The sequence below is a fragment of the Gobio gobio genome (assembly GCF_949357685.1).
Source record: "Gobio gobio genome assembly, chromosome: 18".
NCBI lineage: Eukaryota > Metazoa > Chordata > Actinopteri > Cypriniformes > Gobionidae > Gobio > Gobio gobio.
This window is the reverse complement of record NC_137111.1, coordinates 15,961,221-15,984,619: the sequence shown is the minus strand read 5'-3', so window position 1 is coordinate 15,984,619 and position 23,399 is coordinate 15,961,221. Positions and strand designations below refer to the sequence as shown.

Below are 23,399 nucleotides of genomic sequence, written 5' to 3'. Positions count from 1 at the left end.
CCGCCATCTTGGAAGTGATGTCAAATGACGTGTCATGGAATGTGTTTCCATGGCCGAGCAGCTGCATCCAAGCCTTACATCACCAAGTGCAATGAAAAGCGTCGGATGCAGTGGTGTAAAGCATGCCGCCACTGGACTCTAGAGCAGTGGAGACGTGTTCTCTGGAGTGACGAATCACGCTTCTCTGTCTGGCAATCCGATAGACGAGTCTGGGTTTGGCGGTTGCCAGGAGAACTGTACTTGTCTGACTGCATTGTGTCAAGTGTAAAGTTTGGTGGAGGGGGGATTGTGGTGTGGGGTTGTTTTTCAGGGGTTGGGCTTGGCCCCTTATTTCCAGTGAAAGTAACTCTTAATGCTCTAAACTCTTAAAATACCAAGACATTTTGGGCAAATTTAGAAAAATGTAATTGATTACAGTCCTAATTGTTTCATTTCAAATTCAAGTTTTTCCCAAAACTTTTGGCAATATAGTGTATGTGTATTTGGCTGCTATCCAAGGAGAGGGCCCTGAATTTGGCCCAAACCCAGATATAACCAGATAATAATTTTTTTAGGAGGCCTGTTGTTAAAGTAATTATGCAGAAACACAATACTCAGAAACATATCAATAAAAACAATGTCTGTAACATTGCTGAATTGCACTCTCTGGCCACTGCTGCTGAACCAAAACGTGGAACCAATCTGCGGGTGTTGGGCACGAGGACAAGTGGTGTGTTAACCTACAACAGATTCAGGCTTCACACAATGTGCTCTCAGTGTGAGAACAGAAGTACAGTATGTATGCATTTGACTGCACTTGAAAGCTGCCCTTATTTTTTACCATAATAGTTTAAAAGAAAGGTCAGAAGCAGGATATGGTGTAGCCACTGAAGTTTTCTTCATGTGATCCTTTGTGACATTCTTTGAGGATGGCTCACTGCAAATGTTCGTTACTGTTTCGAGTTTATTTGCATGGTGAGCAGTTGCTGTCCATGTCTGTTTGATTCATTTCAAACTTCACAAAACAGGATGCAAACCACCAGAGAAAATGACCTACATTTCTCCCAACAAACCACACTTGCATCAGCATATACAAGTTTGTTTGTGTATGTATTTAGTATGCTAACTTCCTGTATAGCACGAAGCCAGGCATTTCCTCCCTTGGGAATCTCAGTGATTAAAGGATAGTTTGTTTTGCCACTCTGTTCGTCCCCTCCCATTTTACTCCCTCTCTTTCCCTTTCACTCTTATACCTCTTCATCATCCCACAAGGCATGTGCAAACCTACAAAATAATTTCACAACCATAATTCATAATAGTTTGAGATAACCCACTAAAAAGGAAGGATAACAAGGAAGGATAACTAGGAAGGATAGTCCCTTGACTCCCTTCGAACTGGAATCTCATTTAAAACAGAATACCATGTGAAGTCTACTTTGCAGAGCACTTATGGTTGAATGGAACGCACTTATAAGCGAGTCACTAAATCATTCACTTAACCGATTGTTCAAAACCACTGATTCATTTAGGAATGAAACACCACTACTGTTGCTTGGAGACTTGCAACTGTTCTGCAGTTGATTCATTAAAAATATTTTAGTAGGTGGGGCAAAAATAGACAAAGTACTAGGGCTGTGACGGTGGCAGTTTTTTACCACCGCGGTGGTAATGGACCAACTACCAGCGGTGGCACGGTGGCGGGGCGGGTACACACACACACACACACACACACACACACACACACACACACACACACACACACACACACACACACACACACACACACACACACACACACACACACACACACACACACACACACACACACACACACACACACACACACACACACACACACACACACACACACACACACGTGTGTAGGCTATATACACACACCTCAATTAAATAGCCTAGGCCTACATTTTGAATCAAACATCCATTTAAGTATGCATGCTTATTTTAGTACTTCTGTCGGTGAAAGAACATTCTACAGCCTGTAAAACATTTAAATAAATATCAGTAATATAAATAATATAAGAAAGTAAAATATAAGCCTAGTTAAAACAAAACAAAAAATATTTCCCCACAGAGTTGCGTCATATGCCGGCTTTGCGCTGAAAGGGACAAGAGCAGGACAGAGAGCATCGCTTTTCTAATATCTTCATGTTTTCTCCTGATGTTCCAAAACTGATACTTGTAGTAAAAGGTGTGAAGAACGGAATAACCCACATGGAAAGAACCTATATGAGTATATATACAGCATATGTGCACATTTATGATAATATACTATATGCTGCATATTTACATTTATATTTACATTTATGCATTTAGAAGACGCTTTTATCCAAAGCGACTTACAACTTGGGGGTACACGAAGCGATTGGTCATGAAGAGTCGAGAAAGCGCAACAAGTGCCCGAAATACTGAGACCGTGTACATTGCTCAGTGTAGCACAGGCTAGAGTACGGAGGGAAAAAGGGGGAGAAAGAGGAAAGGAAAGTTTTTTTGAATTTTTTTTAAGTGGTCATGGAAGAGCTGAGTTTTTAATTGACTTTTGAATGTTGTCAATGATTCTGCGTTTCGGATGGCGTTGGGAAGATCGTTCCACCAGCTGGGAACGTTGAATGAAAATGTTCTGGAAAGGGATTTTTTGCCTCTCTGTGATGGTACTACAAGCCGTCGCTCCTTAGCTGAGCGAAGGCTTCTGGTGGGGGTGTGGATTTGTAGAATCGAGTCAAAGTACGCAGGAGCTGAGCGCGTGGTGGCTCTGTATGCAAGCGTCAGCGCCTTAAACTTGATGCGAGCAGCGAGTGGTAGCCAGTGCAGAGAGATGAAGAGAGGTGTGACGTGGGTCCTTTTGGGCTCGTTGAAGACAAGACGTGCTGCTGCATTCTGGATCATTCGTAGTGTTTGGATCGCACAAGAGGGGAGTCCAGCCAGAAACACATTGCAGTAGTCAAGTCTAGAAATAACCAGGGCCTGTACAAGAAGCTGTGTTGCGTGCTCTGTTAGGAACGGTCTAATCTTTCTGATGTTGTGGAGCGCAAACCTGCACGAGCGAGCTGTCTTAGAAATGTGTTTTTTGAAGGACAACTGATCATCAAATGTTACTCCAAGATTTCTGACTGACTTTGATGGGGAAATCAAGGATGTACCTAACTGGATGGTGAAGTTATGTTGTATAGCGGGACTGGCGGGGAAGATGAGAAACTTGAGCTGCAGGTGATGTTCTCTCATCCATGCAGAGATGTCGGCCAGACAGCTGGAGATTCGTGCAGCTACTGTGGGGTCGTCTGGTTGAAATGAAAGGTAGAGCTGAGTGTCATCAGCATAGCAGTGGTATGAGAAGACATGTGCCTGAATGATGAGTCCCAATGATGTGGTGTAGATGGAGAAGAGGAGAGGTCCGAGCACTGAGCCCTGAGGAACCCCCGTGGTCAGTTGATGTGCTTCGGATTCCTCTCCTCTCCAGGCAACCTTGAAAGACCTACCTGTGAGATAAGATTCGAACCAAAGGAGTGGAGTTCCTGTGATGCCCAGTGATGAGAGGGTGGACAGAAGAATCTGATGATTGACCATGTCAAAGGCCGCGGATAGATCGAGCAGGACGAGGACTGATGATTTGGAATCAGCTTTAGCTATTTGCAGGGCTTCAGTGATCGACAGTAGTGCAGTCTCTGTGGAGTGGCCCCTTTTGAAACCTGATTGGTTGACTTTCGACTGATTATTCTGTGAGAGGAAGGAGGAAACCTGGTTGAAAACAACTCGTTCAAGAGTTTTCGCTATGAATGGTAGGAGAGTGTATACAGGGAGTGCAGAATTATTAGGCACGTTGATTTTCTGATCATATTTTTTTTCCAGGCACATTTGACCAATTCCAAACCACAGTAATCCTAATAACTACTATTTATTTAGTATTTAATAATGTATAAGTGATATATAATGGTTCATGAAGGCTGGAAATGAAAATCACCTTATATTCAGGTGTGCAGAATTATTAGGCATGTTTTCTTTTACAGATAAATTGAGCCAAAAAAGAGATTTAACTCAGACTGAAAAGTCAAAAAGTATTAAATGCCCATGAAAAGGATGCAATACTAATGCAATACTAGACATTGCAGTTAAGGCGTGACCATTGGACAGTGAAATGCTCGTTGGGTCAGCAGGGTCAGACAAAAACAGGTGGTGAAGAAAAGACACCTATTAACCGCAAAAGAATTAAGAATTAAGGTGAAGAATTAAGGGTGAAACCATCAGGAACCCTTTAGTCTCCAGCGCCACCATTTTCCAAAGCTGCAACCTACCTGGAGTCTCCAGAAGTGCAAGGTGTCAGGATCTCAGAGACTTCAGTTAGGTAAAGAATCCTAAAAAATGACCCCCACTAAATAAGAATCATAAGCTGAAGTGTTGTAAAATACATGAAGCCTGCTTTTTTATAGGCTTTATAGGTTGAGAATGAATCTTGAAGGACCAGCACCACATCCTCTAGTACCACTGTTTGAAGAATTCATCTTCCAGAATCTGGCAGTACGTTTTGGGAGTTCATTTTAGTCCATCCTGAAGTCCGTTTTGCAGAGATGGACTAAAAATGAACTCCCAAAACGTACTGCCAGATTCTGGAAGATGAATTCTTCAAGCAGTGGCTGTATATGCCGCAATCAATGCGTATATATGCCGCATATATGCGTATATATGCCACATATAGGCAAAATTGAGGTGCATATATGTGCATATACAGGCCATATAGGTCTCCTGTATTGCTTCTTTATATCCACATATAAGCCCTATACATACAAGATATGTCTCCTATATAGCTCATGGCAGGATCTGATCATTTTGTAGCTCATATCTCACTTTTGGCAACTGTCATACATGATGCCTAGCTCATATTATCTATTATCAATGCAATAACTAAGAACTAACTAAAAAAAAAATTATGCAAGAACTTATGTATGTGCGAACACGTGAAATTGGTATCCCATGTAATTGGCATGTTATGGAATTTAACTATAGCAATTAGGTGAGAGGAGATGGAAAGCTATGTCTACACGTTTTCCTGAAACATTTACAAGGTCAATTATTTCTTGTATGAAGATATTGGAAAAGAAGGAAATGTATAACAAAATGGTTTGTGGTTTTTTTATTTTGTCAATCTGGCCGTTTTTCCAATTTCAAGTCACTTCCAGATTCACATTACAGCTCATACACATCCACACATTCACCGTTACATCGACCAAATACAATGCAAAGTTTTCTGTATGGTCTTAATGCAGTTTCTAGATGAACATAGGTGCACATATAGGTGAACATATAGGTGCACATATTGGTGAACATATATGTGCATATATGCACACATATATATGTGCATATATGTACCTATATAGGTATATGTATGCACGTATATATGTACACATATATGTACATATATGTGCATATACTGTATGTACATATAATATAGGAAAACGGCCAATTTCATATATGTCACATATATTAAAAACCTATATCAAAACCTATATTAAAACATATATGTTTATATATAGGTTCTTTCCATGTGGGTATCTTCCGCAGGGTCAAGAACTTTAGGCCTTTTTTGATTATGCGCTGCGAGAGAAAGTGAAACAAAAAATCTCTGGCGTGTATGAAATGCGCTATACACATAAACCTGACGCACCTTAAAGGGTTAGTTCACCCAAAAAGGAAAATTCTGTCATTAATTACTTACCCTCATGTCGTTCGACACCCGTCAGACCTCCGTTCATCTTCGGAACAGAAATTAAGATATTTTAGTTGAAATCTGATGGCTCTGAAAGTCCTCCATTGGCTCAATGGCACCATTCACTCTCAAGACCCTTAAAAGGTACTAAAGACGTCGTTACAAAGTCCATCTCACTACAGTGGTTCTAAAATAACTTTATGAATCGGCGACAATAGTTTTTGTGCGAAAAAAAACCCTAAATAACGACTTACATAGTGATGACGATTTCAAAACAAAGCATCATGAAGCTTCGAAGCGTTATGAATCACTGAGTCGATTTAGCGGTTTGAATCGCCAAATTTCAGCAGTTTGGCGGTTTGACACGCGATCCGAATCATCATTCGGCTCAGTAAGAATAAGTTTAGCATAAATATATTTTTACTCGCTGAACAATCTGAATGAGCGCTTGAGAGTTTCGCTTGTCAAGCGATCTACACAATTTCAAATCAGCTCATCTGACGTACCGTGAACTCTAGTGTGAAGAACTCCGTCGCTTTGCTGAGCGTGTTTCTCACACACACACACACACACACACACACACACACACACACACACACACACACACACACACACACACACACACACACACACACACACACGTGCTCGCGCGAGAGAGAGAGCAAAATCGACGCGCTACATCATGTTAGTTTTTTTATTTCAGCAAATCAGTCAACGTGATTATTATTCAAGAACCCAGCAGCTCATCAATCCTTGAGTGTGTTGTATATTGTTATTAGTAGTAGAATTAGTAGTATTATTATTATCTTTTAATAATATAATATAATTACTATTATCAATTGTTTTACAGAAACACCAACAATATCTTAAGCACCACCACCAGTCCAAAGTTCAGTTAAATGATAAATATGGATTAATACATGCTTTCCAACAGTTTTAGTTCTAATTACTAAAGTTCTATCATTATATAGTGCTTGATTATCGTAATATCATAACATAGTCTAATGCTGACTGATGTTAAGCGTGTACGTTCAGATATTTAAAAAGCTGTGCCATTTTACACAGATATTGATACATTTGGTGGTATATATATATATATATATATATATATATATATATATATATATATATATATATATATATATATATATATATATACACACATATATATGTCTTGCATTCGGATGCCTGGTGTTGGGGAATGCAATCATCTGACTGAGACGCTTCTGGGAGGGAGTTAATCCAAATTAATAAAATTTTTAATTAATCCAAATCATTCTGATGATAGATTTTGGCTCAAGCATTTCAAAATGATCAAACCAACATTTGAGATACTGTGCAATGCGATTGGTCCACTGGTTAGTCTAGTTACACAATCACATCCACTTTTGAGGCATGTGAGTTTTTTTTGCACATCATTGGATTTATGCGGTTAATGTGTTCCTAGTTTATTTGCATGCCTTTTAAGTCACAAGTTTTTTATGCACATTTGTAGAATTTATCTTGCGGTTTCCATCCAGATGTTTTTATTCAACATCCCAAAATCCGCATAAAAATTGTTGGATGGAAACATAGTGTGAGACTAAACTAGAACAATGGCAGCATGCTAAAATGCTCTCAAAAGTTGCATCTCTTAATTCACCCCATGTAAATCAACACTGCCTAAAATAGTTTTAAAAAATCTAATTAAACAAGTTGACCTATTAATTAATTGGTTGTTGGGTGACTAGTTGATTATTCTGCCCTTTCCTACTTCCATACTTTCCTCACTTTCTTTATCCCCTTTATCCTCGTCCTTTGTCTATTTCTACAGGATTAATCTCTGACATATCCTCAGACCAAACTGATCTTCTCAGCTATTTGTATATTACCGCCCAGCTGATCCAGGACCTGCAGTTGGAGGACACGTTAAAAAAGAGGCCCATATGTAAACATTTAATGGCAGTGTTTAATTACTGCAGTAAGGGAATGCATACACACATGCTATGCAAGGGAGGAATAATAGATGGCACATTTAAGTGGGCCCAGACGCTACCCAGCTGATAACAAAAACATGCCTATTGATGAAGGATGGACAAACCATTACAGTGAGATTCTTATACGATGAAATCCTTACAATTGAATCAGCATCATGGGGTCAGGGGCCACATTTACTGTGACTGAGGCTGCATTTAAAATTGCATAATTCCCTACTATATAGAGGGGGGAAAGTATTATATGAAAAGAATATGTCGAAATCACAGTAGGCAAAAAGTCTCTGGATGATCTATTACTCATTCAATGAACACTTTACTATCCCATGAGGCCATGGGAGAGGATTTGTGAAAGGCAGTGAAGTGACGCAACTGACACGTCACATGACAATGAGAACATGACGAATAGAACATCTGGATTAAATTCATTCTAGTACACACATTATACCATATATAGAACATACTTAAAAACTTATTCACAAGATGTGGGGTCTAGAGGGGTCTAAAATGCTTTTTGTCCAGCAGATAAACTTTAAAGCAGCAGTTCTCGACCTTTTTGACTTTGACTGTTGTCCAACACAATATTTGATGATTCATTTTGTGATCATTTTCATGATTCTAGAAACTTCAAGAACTGATGTTCTTCAATAGGAACAAGCTATTGAGAAGAAAAAAATAAATCTTTTTTTTCTTTTAGAATGATTGTGTAATTTAGATAACAGTTTGGTTAATATATGAATTATAATTTATCAATTTAGGTACTTTTTAGTCATCCTGCAGCCCAACACACAAAAAAAGCTACATTGTAATCTTACATCAATTATCAACTTTCTCCATGGGAAAGTAGTCCATAACACTTATTTGTTTTAACTTGTTTAGATTGTTTTGTGATGCTGGTTTCAAAAGCCATTACTAAAAGATGGTGCAGCTAAAACTATTGGAATGCAGTCAGAAAAGAAACAGAAAACTTTGGGAGCCAAAACTTTTAAAAGTGAAAAAACAAAACAAACAAACAAACAAATAAACAAACAAAACTATATGGCATGTGACTGACCTTCAACGTTGAAATGTGGTTGAAAAAAAAAAAAAAATCCAATATAAATATATTTTTATATATTTAGTAAAAGATTGACCTCTCCCCAAGGGCAAGACATTTAAAGCACCCGAATACATCTCAAGTCTGTAATTCTAAGACGATTCTGCTATCCCAGAATGCAGCAGTCTGGAGCCTTGTGGTCAGGCGCCTGTTTATATTAACCTCTAATCTGCTCTCCCTTGAGATAGGCCAAAGAAATATGCACGAATACGCACACACACTCTTTTATGGAAATGAAAACCAAACATGGAAATGAGCAAATACTTCAATACTCTATTGAGTATCTCTCCTATATTAAAGGAACATGCCAACTTTTTAGGACTTTAGCTTATTCATCGTTTCCCCCAGAGTTAGATAAGTCCATACATACCATTCTCATCTCCGTGCGTGCCATAACTCTGTCTGACGCACCCACCACTTGCCTAGCTTAGCACAAAGACTGGAGGTAAACGGCTCCACCTAGCCTACTGCTCAATAAGTAACAAAATAACACCACATTTTTCAAAAGTATAGGTCCTATCCATATAGGTCTAGAAAATCGCAACTTTTAATTTTCCGTCTGTCTTAGTACACGATGTAACTATACACATCACAACATGTAAATAGAAAAAAATTGCCGTTATTTTGTCACTTACTGAGCATTTACCTCCAGTCTTTGTGCTAAGCTAGGCTAATGGTGGGTGCGTCAGACAGAGTTATGGCACGCGCGGAGATGAGAATGGTGTGTATGGACTTCTCTAACTCTGGGGGATACGGTGAATAAGCTAAAGTCCTAAAAAGTCAGCTTGTTCCTTTAATACAGACAGGAATTAGTGGGGCGGTGACAGTTACAGACAAATCTAATGCCTGGTCTGTTATTACTTTAATAAATGATGGCTAGGAGTAGGACCAGGTTTTACTTGCTCAGCATGCAGTCTGATGTAATGATTTTTAAAGATCTGTGAGCACCAATAACAGCAGTAAACAGCAGGGACCGAGATGTAGTGCGTTTGACTGACCTTTTCTGCCGTGAGCTCTCGGATCATGCTCATCTGCCCACGGAACTTGAAAAGCAAGGCCTCGAGGGCCATGTACTTCTCTTTCCACTCCCCGCCAGTGCATTCATCGACCTCTGCCATACCGTCACCCCTCAGGCCCTGCAACATCACATACACAGCATGAGACTGAAGCAGACGGACAAACAGAACAAGCAGTAGAAGAAAACCACTCAAAAACAGAAGCTAATGAACATAGGTCCAAATATAAATCAGGTGAAGGGCTGGGTGATGTAAAGCAAAACAAATATTTATGCATTTTCTATAAAGGAGCACAGAGTAACCATCATTTTGACCAACTAGCCACATTTCAACATTTAAATGTGGTTGAAATAACATTGAAAAAACACTGAAACAATGCTTAATGCTGAATGTAAAAACAAAATACTACATCAATAACGTTCATTCGCTCATGTTTAGATGTTGAAACAAAGTTGCGATATCAATGGTGATTCCATTTGCAAAATCGAAACAAATTTAAAAAATGATTTAAACTTGATCCATGATGTTGTGATCAGTTAGATTCAAAATGTTTACATTAGGCATGTTTCCACATAATTATCTACACGCATTTTTACTGAAACATTTTAGTACATGAAAAATGTCAAGAGGGAAAAAAATTACATTGTGTGATAATGTGAATGAATCTGAGTTACGAATCAGTTCACAGAAACAGAAAGTTTGATCTGGTCTGTGGAAATGAAGTACCAAAATGTGTCTAATGACATGGACTTTAGGAAACTTAATGGCCAAACAAAACCAGACGGCATGTGACCGAGCTTTATAATGGCAGTGACGGGGTCCATTTAAGCTCACAAAAGTGCATCCATAATAAATGTACTCCACACGGCTCCGGGGAGATAATAAAGGCCTTCTGAAGCGAATCGATGGGGTTTTTTAAGAAAAATATCCATATTTAAAAGTTTATAAAGTAAAATATCTAGCTTCCGTAACTGCAGCGACGTATGACGTCAGACGAAGTAAAGTCAACTTTATTTATATAGCGCTTTTTACAATGCGGATTGTTTCAAAACAGCTTCACAGTGTTAAACAGGAAAATAATGCAACAGAATTTGATTCGGCTATACAGCCGCTCTGGAGAAAACGGTGATGTCATCTAACTCATTTAAATTATCATACAGTGACAATGTGGGCAGATCAGTAATTAAGTAGATGTATTTAATTTAGTTTAGTAATTACATTTATTTGGATATTTAGTTGAAAATGTAGTGTCCCCAACTGAGCAAGCCAAGCCAAAGGCAACAGTGTTGAAAGGAACCAAAACTCCATCAGGTTAGACTGGGTAAACCCAGCCTGATCTGCCGGCGATTTGATTTCGCCCTGCAAATGTCTGGAAACCTGTACATTCATTTCTACTGCTTCTGTTACACTTTTGCGGGAACCAATCACAGACTGGCTAATAGGGATAGTTCACCCAAAAATGAAAATTCTGTCATCATTTACTCACCCTCAAGTTGTTCCAAACCTGTATGAGTTTCTTTGTTCTGCTTAACACAAAAGAAGATAGAGAGAAGAATGTTTGTAACCAAGCAGATAGAGATACTATGGTAGTCAATGGTTGCTCTATCTGCTTTGTTACAAACATTCTTCTAAATATCTTCTTATGTGTTCAGCAGAACAAAGAAACTTACAGGTTTGGTAAAAAGAAACTTACAACTTGATGGTGAGTAAATTATGACAGAATTTTCATTTTTGGGTGAACTATCCCTTTATCCACCTGGTGCGCTATTGGTGGGTGTAACACGATGACGGATAGAGAAGCGATGGGTCATTGCCTGTTGATCACGCCTCTTGTGGTCTGATTGGTTGAAGGACTAATCGATTGCGTACAGTGTCATTTGAATAATGCTCGCCTCTTAGAAAATACAGTGGTTAAAATACAATTTTATTGAGGATGACGTGCCGATTAACCAATTATTAAAAAGGAATATTCGAAAGATCGGAGTCATCACGCCGGTGAAGGGTTTATTGAGGATGCTGTGCCAATGAGGCAATTTCAGGGGGAGTCTAATTGACATGGTCTATGCAGACACTTCAGGGATGCATTGATCTGGGCACAGGTCCACCATCTGATCTGCATAAACAGAGAGACTAACATTAGCGTAGATGCCATTCTTTTTATGATGTAACGAGTACATCAGGTGTTATGGGAAGTGTTCCCGGTTCCAGCTGGCCTAGCTAATGCAGCCTAACAATCGTTTCATAAAAAAAAAAAAAAAAAATTTTTTATGTGTATGCCATAGTAAGGAGATGTGTTTTTAGTCTAGATTTAAACTGAGAGAGTGTGTCTGCTTCACGAACAATGTTAGGAAGAGTGCTCCAGAGTTTAGGTGCTAAATAGGAAAAGGATCGACCGCCTGCAGTTGATTTTGATATTCTAGGTACTATCAACTGGCCAGAATTTTGAGACAGCAATAGACGTGATGGAGTATAATGTGTTAAGAGCTCGCTCAAGTACTGGGGAGCTAAACCATTTAGTGCTTGAGGTCATGAATGCGAACTAACTGTTCAGCATTTTGCATTGAATGCATATGCCGAAATTTAGATATATTTTTAAGATGGTAGAATGCAGTTTTACAGATGCTAGAAACGTGGCTTTCAAATGAAAGATTGGTATCAAAGAGCACACCCAGGTTCCTCACTGACGACGAGGACTTGACAGAGCAGCCATCAAGTGTTAGACAGTATTCTAGGTTAGTACTTGTGGAGTTTTTTTGTCCAATAATTAAAAATTCATTTTCTTCTGAATTAAGTTGCAGGAAATTACTAGTCATCCAATTTTTATATCAGCTATGCATTCCGTTAATCTTGTGAATTGGTAAGTTTCGTCAGGGCGTGAAGAAATATAGAGCTGAGTATCATCAGCATAACAATGAAAACTAAGGCCATGCTTCCTAATGATATCTCCCAGTGGTAGTATGTACAGGGTGAAAAGCAATGGTCCAAGTACTGAGCCTTGCGGTACTCCATACTGAACTTGTGATCGGTGTGACATCTCTTCATTTACTGCTACAAACTGATAACGGTCAGATAAGTATGATTTAAACCATGCCAATGCAATTCTACTAATGCCAACATAATTTTCGAGTTTATTCAAAGGAATGTTGTGGTCGATAGTATCAAATGCAGCGCTAAGTAGTGTTGTCACGATACTGGAATTTCTAACTTCGAAATTATACCTAAAAAAGTATCGATATTCGAAGGCGGTCTTGCGGAAGCATAATTTTACTTTATTAAGTTTTAAACATGGATATTTTTCTTACAAAACTTTGCTTCAATAGGCCTTTATTAACCCCGGAGCCGTGTGGAGTACGTTTATGAGGGATGGATGCACTTTTTTTGAGCTTCAAACTCAATAGTCCACGTCACTGCCTTTATAAAGCTTGGAAGCATCAGGATATTTATTAATATAACTCAAGATTGTGTTCATCATAAAGAAGAAAGTAATTTACAACTAGGATGGCTTGAGGGTGAGTAAATCATGGGGTAATTATCATTTTAAAGTGAACTAATCCTTTAAGGATTTAAGAAACTAGAAATAATCAGTTTACTTCAATCAACGCATTTACATGGTGCATGCACAACTAGAATATGACCCAATTCCAATATTAACTGGAATTTTCATATGGACGTATGATTAAACAAAGATTAACTTCAATTAGTTGGAAATAAAGAGTATATGAGAAGCATTTAAGGGCCAGGCAAAGCCCTGAACAAACTGACCACCACTATAAAAACAAACCATACCAGCCAGCACTGATGCACCATCACATTTTTCCATCGTAAACGTTTTTAATTATGAAAAACATGTGTTAACTGATGTAAATCGGAACACTACAACTTCTTTAGTTATAATAAGCTCTCATGACAGCATTGGCATGAGCACAAAGAGAGTGCAAACATGTGTTGAGCTCAATTAAGCGTTGTGGTAAATAAGACTGAAGGTTTTAATCTCAACCAATGTGAATAAAAACAACATGTTACCGTGGAACAACCTCCATGAGAGAAACATTTGGGGAAAGTGAGCCAAAGTAGATTAAATGTATATCTAGAAATGTATACAAGGATCTGAGATTTTTTGTAGGAATTTATATCTCAGGAATAGAAGAACAGTTAACACCTGGCTCTATTAAAATGTTTTCTACAGTTTATCTTCAATTCTCTACAGTTTCACAAAATACAGAAATTTACAATGATTCCACATAACTGTAATTAGAAGTTATATCTTTATAGGCCTGAAATATCACAGGTGATTGGGCAGCTGACCTCATATTCAGATACTATGTGGAATATTTCTAGTGTATATATATATATATATATATATATATATATATATATATATATATATATATATATATATATATACTATATATATATATATTTATATATATATATATATATATATATATATATATATATATATATACATATATATATATATATATATATATACATATATATATATACATATATATTTATATTTATATATATATATATATATATATATATATATATATATATATATATATATATATATATATATATATATATATATGTATATGTATGTATGTATGTATGTATGTATGTATGTATGTATGTACGCATGTATGTATGTATATATATATATATATATGTGTGTGTGTGTGTGTGTGTGTGTGGTTGTGTGTGTGTGTTTACAATGATTCCACATAACTGTAATTAGAAGTTACATCTTATAGGCCTGAAATATCACAGGCGATTGGGCAGCTGACCTCATATTCAGACACTATGTGGAATATTTCTAGTATATATATATATATATATATATATATATATATATATATATATATATATATATATATATATATATATATATATATATATATATATATATATATATATATATATATATATATATATATATATATATATATCATACAAATGTTAAACTAAAATCTTATGTGTACAAAGTGATCTATATAAGTATCTGCAGTTGAAAGAATGATGATGCAATACAGTTAGAGTAACTATAGTTTTCATGAAAATTAACAGAACAAAATTAATTAATATTAACTACATCATTCAAATAAAATCAACAAATAGCGTATTTCAAACAACAGAAACTTTCTATTTAAGAATGTCTATTTATTCACTCGCATCCCCTTTAACAATGAAACAAAATCAAACTAATACATTTTAGTTAATAGTTAAAGATATTATCCTTACCCGACACTCAGTGTTACAGTGCTGTAGATGGCACTGGTTTCACAACATAATAAAAATATTATTCCGTGTTGTCCCAGTTGTTATTATACTTAGTTATGACCTAAATATGATATAAAGAGCGAGAGTTTTCTAGCTGAAAGTTTTCACTCCAGCATCGTCCTGTGAAAGTGGCGGGATCAGGGGCGTATTTTCACGAGCACGTACAATCAAACCATTGTAGGTGTGGTTAGGACGGTTTTTTTTGGAGAACGGTGATGTCATGAATGATTGACTTCCCCGAGGACCAATCACATATCAGAAGTATTGAGTCTGGACCAATCATATGTTTGATTGAGCGGTCTTTCATCACGACTCCGGAATTGACGCGTCACACGTGTATGTTATGTTCCTGTGGAATTACTGATTTCTACATGCAGCATTGAACTTTTTCACCGGTACCTGCTTTACAAAGGTATGACAATATATATTTATGCCTCAAAGGGCTTTGAATGTACAGTAAAATGGGGTGCACGGTGTGGGAGTACGTCGGTTTAATATAAATGTCTGCAGGAAACAATAAAGTGAGTAAGTTAGCACTTGCACATACTAAGCGCTGTAGTTTGAAGTTGATCTTCTGCAGTTGTTGTATTCGCCTTTTAAGTAATTTTACGATACATTTATGATACTCATCTGCAGTTGTTTTATGTCCTAGATCTAGTTATGGTTGTGAAGAAAAAAACACCTAAAGTGGAGGCTGTAGCTTTGGATGATGTCAAGCTGAAGAGCCTGACAGGTGAGTGACAGAAATCAACCTTTTGTTGTTATGTTATGGTTGCAAGCAATCAATGCATATAGTGTCCTGTAATATTTCTTTATATCTCATGTTTTCTCCCAGATTCCTTATCTGTCGAGGGGGATAGTAGATCTATAGAGCTTGCTCAGGTGCTGAAGGACAGTTTATCCTCATCTGACCCAGTGGAGCAGATCCAACTCATCTCTAAGGTCGGTCATTCTATCCTCCTGGGTGAAATTTTAGTAGTGCATTTCTCTGACACCGTACATGTCACAAGTTTGAATGTTCTGTAAGGAGCACATTCAGGGCTTTTCAGAGATGCTATTTGTTTTGAGGTTTCTACAGGACAACAACTTGTCCTTGGTGTTTAAAGGTGTCATGACCTGGCTTATTTTTGTTTTTTAAACTGTTGTCTGAAGTCAACTTATGACGTTTGTGTGGTTTTTACATTCAAAAACATCATTATGAATAAGTAATAGGCTATGTTCTGTCTTGGTTTTGAGGCTCTCTGAGAAACACTCGGATTTGATGGGCGTGCCGAACTGAAGACTTGGAAGTAAATGCCCACGGCTAGGATTGGATAATATTTGCATATTTAATGAGCTTCAGCTACCGTCTGTCCCAGGAATCGTCTGGGGGAAATGCTCAGAGAACTGGCAAAATATCAAACAAACACTAAATCACACACACACACACACGCACGCGCGCACACACACTCACACTCTCTCACACACACACACACACACACACACACACACACACACACACACACACTCACACTCACTCGCGCGGACACACACACACACTCACACTCACTCGCGCGGACACACACACACACACACACTCACTCTCGCGGACACACACACACACACACACACACTCACTCACTCGTGCGGACACTCACTCACTCACTCGCGCGGACACACACATAACGCTACAAGTCTCTCTTGTGTGACTGGATAGACACGTAGGCCTACACATAATCAATACACAATCGTACACATATCAAACGATCTGTAACAATGCAATACTATCACGTATAAAAAAAAAAACATGTTTTACTCACATAAGTGTGCTGCACCATTCCTGTCGGTTCCAATATAGATGGAACAGCATTGTGTTTCAATCTCAATATGTCTGCAAATCCAGTCTCTACCTGTGTCTTGTTTTCAAACGATTCCGCGGTGAAATTAAGCGAACACACGTACACCGTCTTCCCCACGTGAGCTGGAACTTCATTAAAAATAAAGTTCAACTACATATTCCTAATATTAGGATCCGAAGGAAGCTTATGCAGCGACTGTGTTCTTCCACAACCAGGAATAGCGCAATATCGTGATATCCTCGGCATGTTTATTGCTGCTGGCTAGCACAATCCGACCAGCTCCATGAGTCTGTGGGCGTGGCTACTGAATTACACATGCTTATTATTCTGTAGAGGTGGTGTTTCGTCGCGCAATGACGTAAGGAAGCACAAGATTGTTTTCTGGGCCTGGTGTCTATAAAAGCTTTTCTTTGACTAATAAGAACGTTTTCAGCTCTGAAACTTACAGGATATTCTTATATTACCATGACCTCTTATGCATCAAAAGCTCAAGGGAAAGTTGATTTCAAAATTCATCACCCCTTTAAAAATTACTGAATGATCACATTTAGCACTCTTATGGAAAATGATAATGTTTTGTAATTATATTTAAATCTGACTAATTTTCAAATAGTTTGTTATAAATCAACATCTCAGGAAAATGTTAAGGGGTTTCTAATCAAAATAGGACTTTATGTTACAAAAAACTTAAAGCATTTTTCAGGGCCCATATTTATCAAGCCTCTGCGAATTACTCACAAGAACACTGCTAAGAATTGACTTAAGAGTAAAACAATTATTGGCTTAAAGCTGCACTTAAAAGTTAGTTATCAAGCATCTCAGTTGTAATTTAAGTGAAGTGTAGGACTAAATTAATACATAAATAAATAAATGTCAGTCTTAAAGATGATTCACAGCACTTTGCTGTGCCACAAACGGGATAGGCAACATAGGCATGGACCAATCACTGAATAGATTTTCTTATTTAAGAATATTCTCAGATAAATTCACATTGAATGGTATAATTCCTAAGAGGAGTTTACATTCAACACACATTTGACAATAAAGCATATTCAAGAGAATCCATTATGATATACACATTGGAAATGAAAGATAAACATGTTTTCCACCATGTCTTAATTACACATTTTAAACCGGGGTGCTGTTAACTGACCTGCCTATGTATAGCCTAAATTTTATGATATAATCAGCCACCATGGATTCCAAAAGAAAACCGAATTGGTGGTAGGAAGAAGCGCTACTGCTTGCTGAATTAGTCGAACAGCGGAAACTTTTTTTAAAAGGCAAGTTCAGCCCAACAATAACCAGCGCTGACAAAGATGATGCCTGCTCTGTCTAAACAATACAGTTTGATTGACTATCTCCTCAGTGCCATCTAACCACTTGAGACCTCTCGAACTGTCTTAAATAACTGTGTGAGTAAGAGTGATTCTTAGCTTTAAGAAATTTGATAACTTGCTTTTATACTTAAGTTTGAAAGGAGGAGTACATTTCATGATTTTTCAGCACTAAGACTAAAATGGCACTGTGAGAAGCTTGATAAATACAAAAAAAGCTCAGGCATTTTAGGAGACACAGCAAGTGAATAGGGAAAGAAATTACATATCAATGTTCCTATAAAATATATGAAATTATTATGAAAATGTTGCTAACTATTACTCCCATTAATACATGATACAGTGTATAGATACATTGCATTGAATGGGACAACCCATGAATGGACATTTTACCCACATTTTGCATAATGAAAATGGTATATCAATTCATTCCATTATATATTTCATAACATAGTTGAGAATCATCTTTTAAACAAAGTTTGGTTAAAAAAAAAACTAATTCCTGAATCCTGAAACCTGAAAATTGTTTGGTGAGTTGGGAAAAAAAATCCCATTGTTTTTGCCTATACATGTCATTTTATTTTTTAAACAACTGAGGTGGACATAGCATAAAATATGAATAAAATATGATTTTTCAAAAAAATTCTTATGCTCTTAACAATTTAATGACATGAAAAAATACAAAATTCTAAAGGCTTGTTTTCCTGGATCTTGGGAGGCTATAGGTCTTCACTGAATGTAATCGCTTAACAGCTTTTAATTAATTGTTTTGCATGTTGACTGCAGGCTGGCTTCATGTTGGAGCAGTTGAGAGAGGGTGAGTCCTCTACAGGTCCTTTACTGCACGCCTGCCTGAGCACGCTAGCGTTCCTGTATACCAAACTGCCAGTGAAGAACCCACTTAAGAGAGCCGTTGCAAGGTTAAAAGTACCCATCAACAACCCTTTTTAATGATTTCTGGGCTATTCATTTATTTAACACATTGGCATCTTTTTTTTCTTTTCCACCAGTGCACTAGGTAGTGGCCCAGATTGGCTGCAGGAGAATACAGTTAGATGTCTGTCTGAGTGCCTGTCTACCTCTCTGTCCTCTACGAACACAGATCACTTTTCACACCTAACAGATAGCATCACTTCCTGTCTGGATGGCTTTAATATTGGTATGTCTAAGTGATGTAATTTTATTAGATTGTATCATAAACAATAGAAGATATCCACCTTATTTTGCAATGCGGAAGTAAGTTATTTTCTGTGAGTGTGTGAGACTTCTGATTCATTAGCTGCTATAGGTAAATAGTCTCTCGTAGCTTCAGACTGACGGCAGAAGATCTGGACTCTGTCGCAGCTTTCATTGGCCAAGAATCAGCCACGAGTATGTTTGACTGACATGTAACACAATTAATAACAGTTTGTTTTGTTCCGCGTCAATAGGCTTGTTCGACTTCATGCAGCGCTGCACAAGACCGATCAGTGGCTGAATTTAAGCAGTGCATGCCGGTTCGAAATTTTGTCAGACTCAAGACCGCACCATGTTGCCTCTGGCTTGGCGTGCTCAGTTGGGACACTAAATTTTTCAACTAAACATCGAAATAAATCTAATTAATAAACTAAATCAACCATATAAACTAAATTACTGATCTAATTATTGATCTAAAGCCCACACTGTCACTGTATGATAATTGAAATTAACTGATGACATCAGCATTTTCTCCAGAATGGCTATACAGCTGAATAAAATTATGCTGCATTATTTTCCTGTTTAACACTGTAAAGCTGCTTTGAAACAATCTACATTGTTAAAAGCGCTATATAAATAAAGTTGACTTGACTTGACTTCTGTGACGTATGCCATCAAAGTGCCGCGAGAGCGAATCGAGAGCCGACTGGTTCATTCTGTGCAGCTTCTCCAGAGCGGCTGCACAAGCTATGATGACGACACAACTGTTCCATGATTGGCCAGATTCACCGCATGACAGCGATCATGTGCGTTTCTTGTTTATTCTAAAACATTCAGTTCCACTAATGCTCACAAATCTGCTTTTTTTACATTAAAATAGTATAACTTTTTAAATAGTTTTTATAACTTTCATGTAGTTGCAATGTTATATTGTGTCATGTTTATCAAAATAAAACTGATAAAAAACGCATTGTTGATAGTATAGGCTTATTTTGAACTTTATTCTTGCACAAACAGATGCTGTATTAAGCAGTGCATAAAATATTGAATGAAAACATCTCTGAAACATCTGTGTATTTGACAAATATAGATTTTTTTTTTTTACTTCAGCTGTGATAAAGTATGCAAAAACAGCGCGAGCGTCACTATGGGAAGCAGAAAGTTTCACGTTTTTAGTTCCTCCCCGCCAGCACGCGACAACTTTCGCCTATCGGTTACATCGAGCCAATGTTGAACACACCTAATGTCTCTACAATAACAGACCAGCGTGCATCTACAACCCCAAATCAGAAAAAGTTGGGACAGTATGAAAAAAAAAAAAAAAAAAAAAAAGTGATTTCTAAATTTACTTTGACTTGTATTTCATTGCAGACAATATGAACACAAAATATTTCATGTTTTGTCTGGTCAACTTCGTCATTTGTAAAAATCCTTTCCTGTCATTCAGACTTGCAACACATTTCAAAAAAAGTTGGGACAGTAAAGTATTTACCACTTTTTAATGTTGCCATTCCTTTTCACAACACTTAAAAGACGTTTAGGGACTGAAGACACCAAGTGATGAAGTGTTTCAGGTGTAATTTTGTCCCATTCTTCCTGCAAACAAGTCTTAAGGTGGGCAACAGTACGGGGTCTTCGTTGTCGCATTTTGCGCTTCAAAATGCGCCACACATTCTCTATAAATCCTGATGTGTTTCCAGTTAAGTGTGCCATATGCATCAGTGGTCCGAAGGTGTGACATCTGAGGCTGAGAATAATAGATAAATAACAAGAAAAATAACTAAATTGCTGTAAATTTATATAATTTATTTGTTCTACAAACCACAGTATAGTTTTAACTGGCATTTTTGGATATAACTACATATTGTGGTACTTGACAAAGGTTTGCCAAAGTAGTCCTGGGGCCTATACCATGAAGCCGGTTTAGCTGGCTAGCCAGATATGTTTAAGCTTAGTTTGTGCCAATCCTGGGTTTAAGGTACCATTAAAGTGGTTTGGCTTTTAGCTGTGTTCATCTCCATAGTAACTTACCCTCCACAGCTAACCTGCTCCAGGGCAGGTTATGTTCTGGATAAGAGATATCAAACTGAAATTGGACCAATCAGCTGTGAGCAAAGTGACACATATCTGATGCAATAAAGTCACTCCCCTTTTTCTTCTCCAAATTAAAGGTCACTACATAGCAAATGGCTATTAAAGACTTAACCCTCTGGCTTTTAACAATGCTTATTTATAATAATAATAATTTTGAATTATTTAAAAATAATTTATGTAATTATTATACCCTTAATCAATTACACATGTATAATTTTTGTAAATCAATCATTAATATGCATTTTGTTAATATTAAAATAAATAGCCTATATAAAGGTCATACAAATAAGCTTTAAATTCAATAACTAAATCTATAAAAAATTACATGTGAGCATAAATGTTCAATTCTCTCTATATATCAACTAAACTAACTTCATAACTTTTACTTGCATTGATGTATAAGATTTTTCTTAAAGTTGTCCTCGACAGCTCTTTTCTTCTGTGTAAATTTGTTTCAATTCTTAATATTTTTCAATCATGTATATTCTGCAGAAGAGTGAAGTTAATTACACTGCTTCTCTCGTGAGAAGTGAATCTCAGTTTTACTGATCCACAGCGTGTGATTGGCTGTTCACTACTGATGTCACAGCTAAACTCCTAAACTCAGGATCAAAGCCTGAGTTGACAGAGAAAGTTGATGATCAGCATCATGGGACCAACAAAGCCTGGATAGATTGGTTTGGTTTTGTCAACTCAAAACTAATCCTGTAACCCTGAGTTTGTTAAACTACCATCATGGTACAGGCCCCTGAGCCCATGTGGTGATATCGCTTATAAATGAATGACGATTCTTGCAGTGCCGCCTGAGGGATCGGAGATCACGGTTGTTCAGCTTAGGCTTGCGCCCTTGTCCTTTACGCACTGAAATTCCTCCAGATTCCTTGAATCTTTTAATTATGTTATGCACTGTTGAATGTGAAATATCCAAATCTCTTCCTATCTTTCTGAAAGGAACATTGTTTTTAAACATTTCAATAATTTTCTCACGTATTTGTTGGCAAACTGGCGATCGTCGGCCCATCTTTGCTCCTAAAGGATTAGACCTTTCTTGGATGCTGCTTTTGGTACCAAATCATAATTACAATCACCTGTTGACATCACCTGTTTCAAATCACATCATTATTTAACCATTTTACCTCATTACTAGCCCTAAATTGCTCCTGTCCCAACTTTTTTTGGAAATGTGTTGCAGGTCTGAATGACAGGAAAGGATGCATATTTACAAATGACATGAAGTTGACCAGACAAAACATGAAATATTTTGTGTTCATATTGTCTGCAATGAAATACAAGTCGAAGTAAATTTAGAAATCACTTTTTTTATTTTATTTGCGTTTTCCATACTGTCCCAACTTTTTCTGATTTGGGGTTGTAATAAATTAATCACTCAAGAACGTTGTGCGAGTTTACTGCAACAATGGAGCCGCGAACTTCTTCACATATTTTAGTTGATCCTGATAAGCGCTCATTGTCACAGTTTTAAACATGATGGCTTTCTGAGTTTGGCGTCTCAGCATTTGTTTGCAGGCGGACAATAAAAAAAACGCGTCACGCATGTCTCCCGGACATCCTGTAGAATTCAACCAGATGATGACTTCGAAAATCCTGATGTGTTTCCATTTAAGTGTGCCATATGCATCAGTCGTCCGAAGGTGTGACATCTGAGGCTGAGAATAATAGATAAATAACTAGAAAAATATCTAAATTGCTGTAAATTTATATAATTTATTTGTTCTACAAACCAGTGTTTGTAATTACAACAATACATTAAATGTACACAAAAATGTAAATAATTAGTCAATACATCATCAATCCAGTCCTTCCAAAACATGTTTTTGTCTTACCCTGATTCAATATGGTAAGCCTATTATAAGCACTTCTATTTTAGACC

At 37.3% G+C, this 23,399-nt stretch overlaps 2 protein-coding genes across 2 annotated transcripts in view; one reads left to right on the top strand and one right to left on the bottom strand.

Moving 5' to 3' along the window:
• Window positions 1-15,090, bottom strand: part of plekhh2 (pleckstrin homology domain containing, family H (with MyTH4 domain) member 2) — a 46,206-nt gene extending 31,116 nt beyond the window's left edge. The window contains exons 1-2 of the mRNA XM_079842196.1: window positions 15,025-15,090; window positions 9,763-9,900 (exon numbers count right to left, since the gene is read on the bottom strand). Coding sequence (XP_079698322.1) covers window positions 9,763-9,882 — 120 coding nt within the window. The 5' untranslated portion in view covers window positions 9,883-9,900; window positions 15,025-15,090. The remainder of the gene's footprint in view (window positions 1-9,762; window positions 9,901-15,024) is intronic.
• Window positions 15,091-15,373: 283 nt separating this feature from the next.
• Window positions 15,374-23,399, top strand: part of thada (THADA armadillo repeat containing) — a 157,560-nt gene continuing 149,534 nt past the window's right edge. The window contains 5 exon segments of the mRNA XM_079842969.1: window positions 15,374-15,475; window positions 15,716-15,796; window positions 15,899-16,005; window positions 19,025-19,158; window positions 19,249-19,397. Coding sequence (XP_079699095.1) covers window positions 15,724-15,796; window positions 15,899-16,005; window positions 19,025-19,158; window positions 19,249-19,397 — 463 coding nt within the window. The 5' untranslated portion in view covers window positions 15,374-15,475; window positions 15,716-15,723.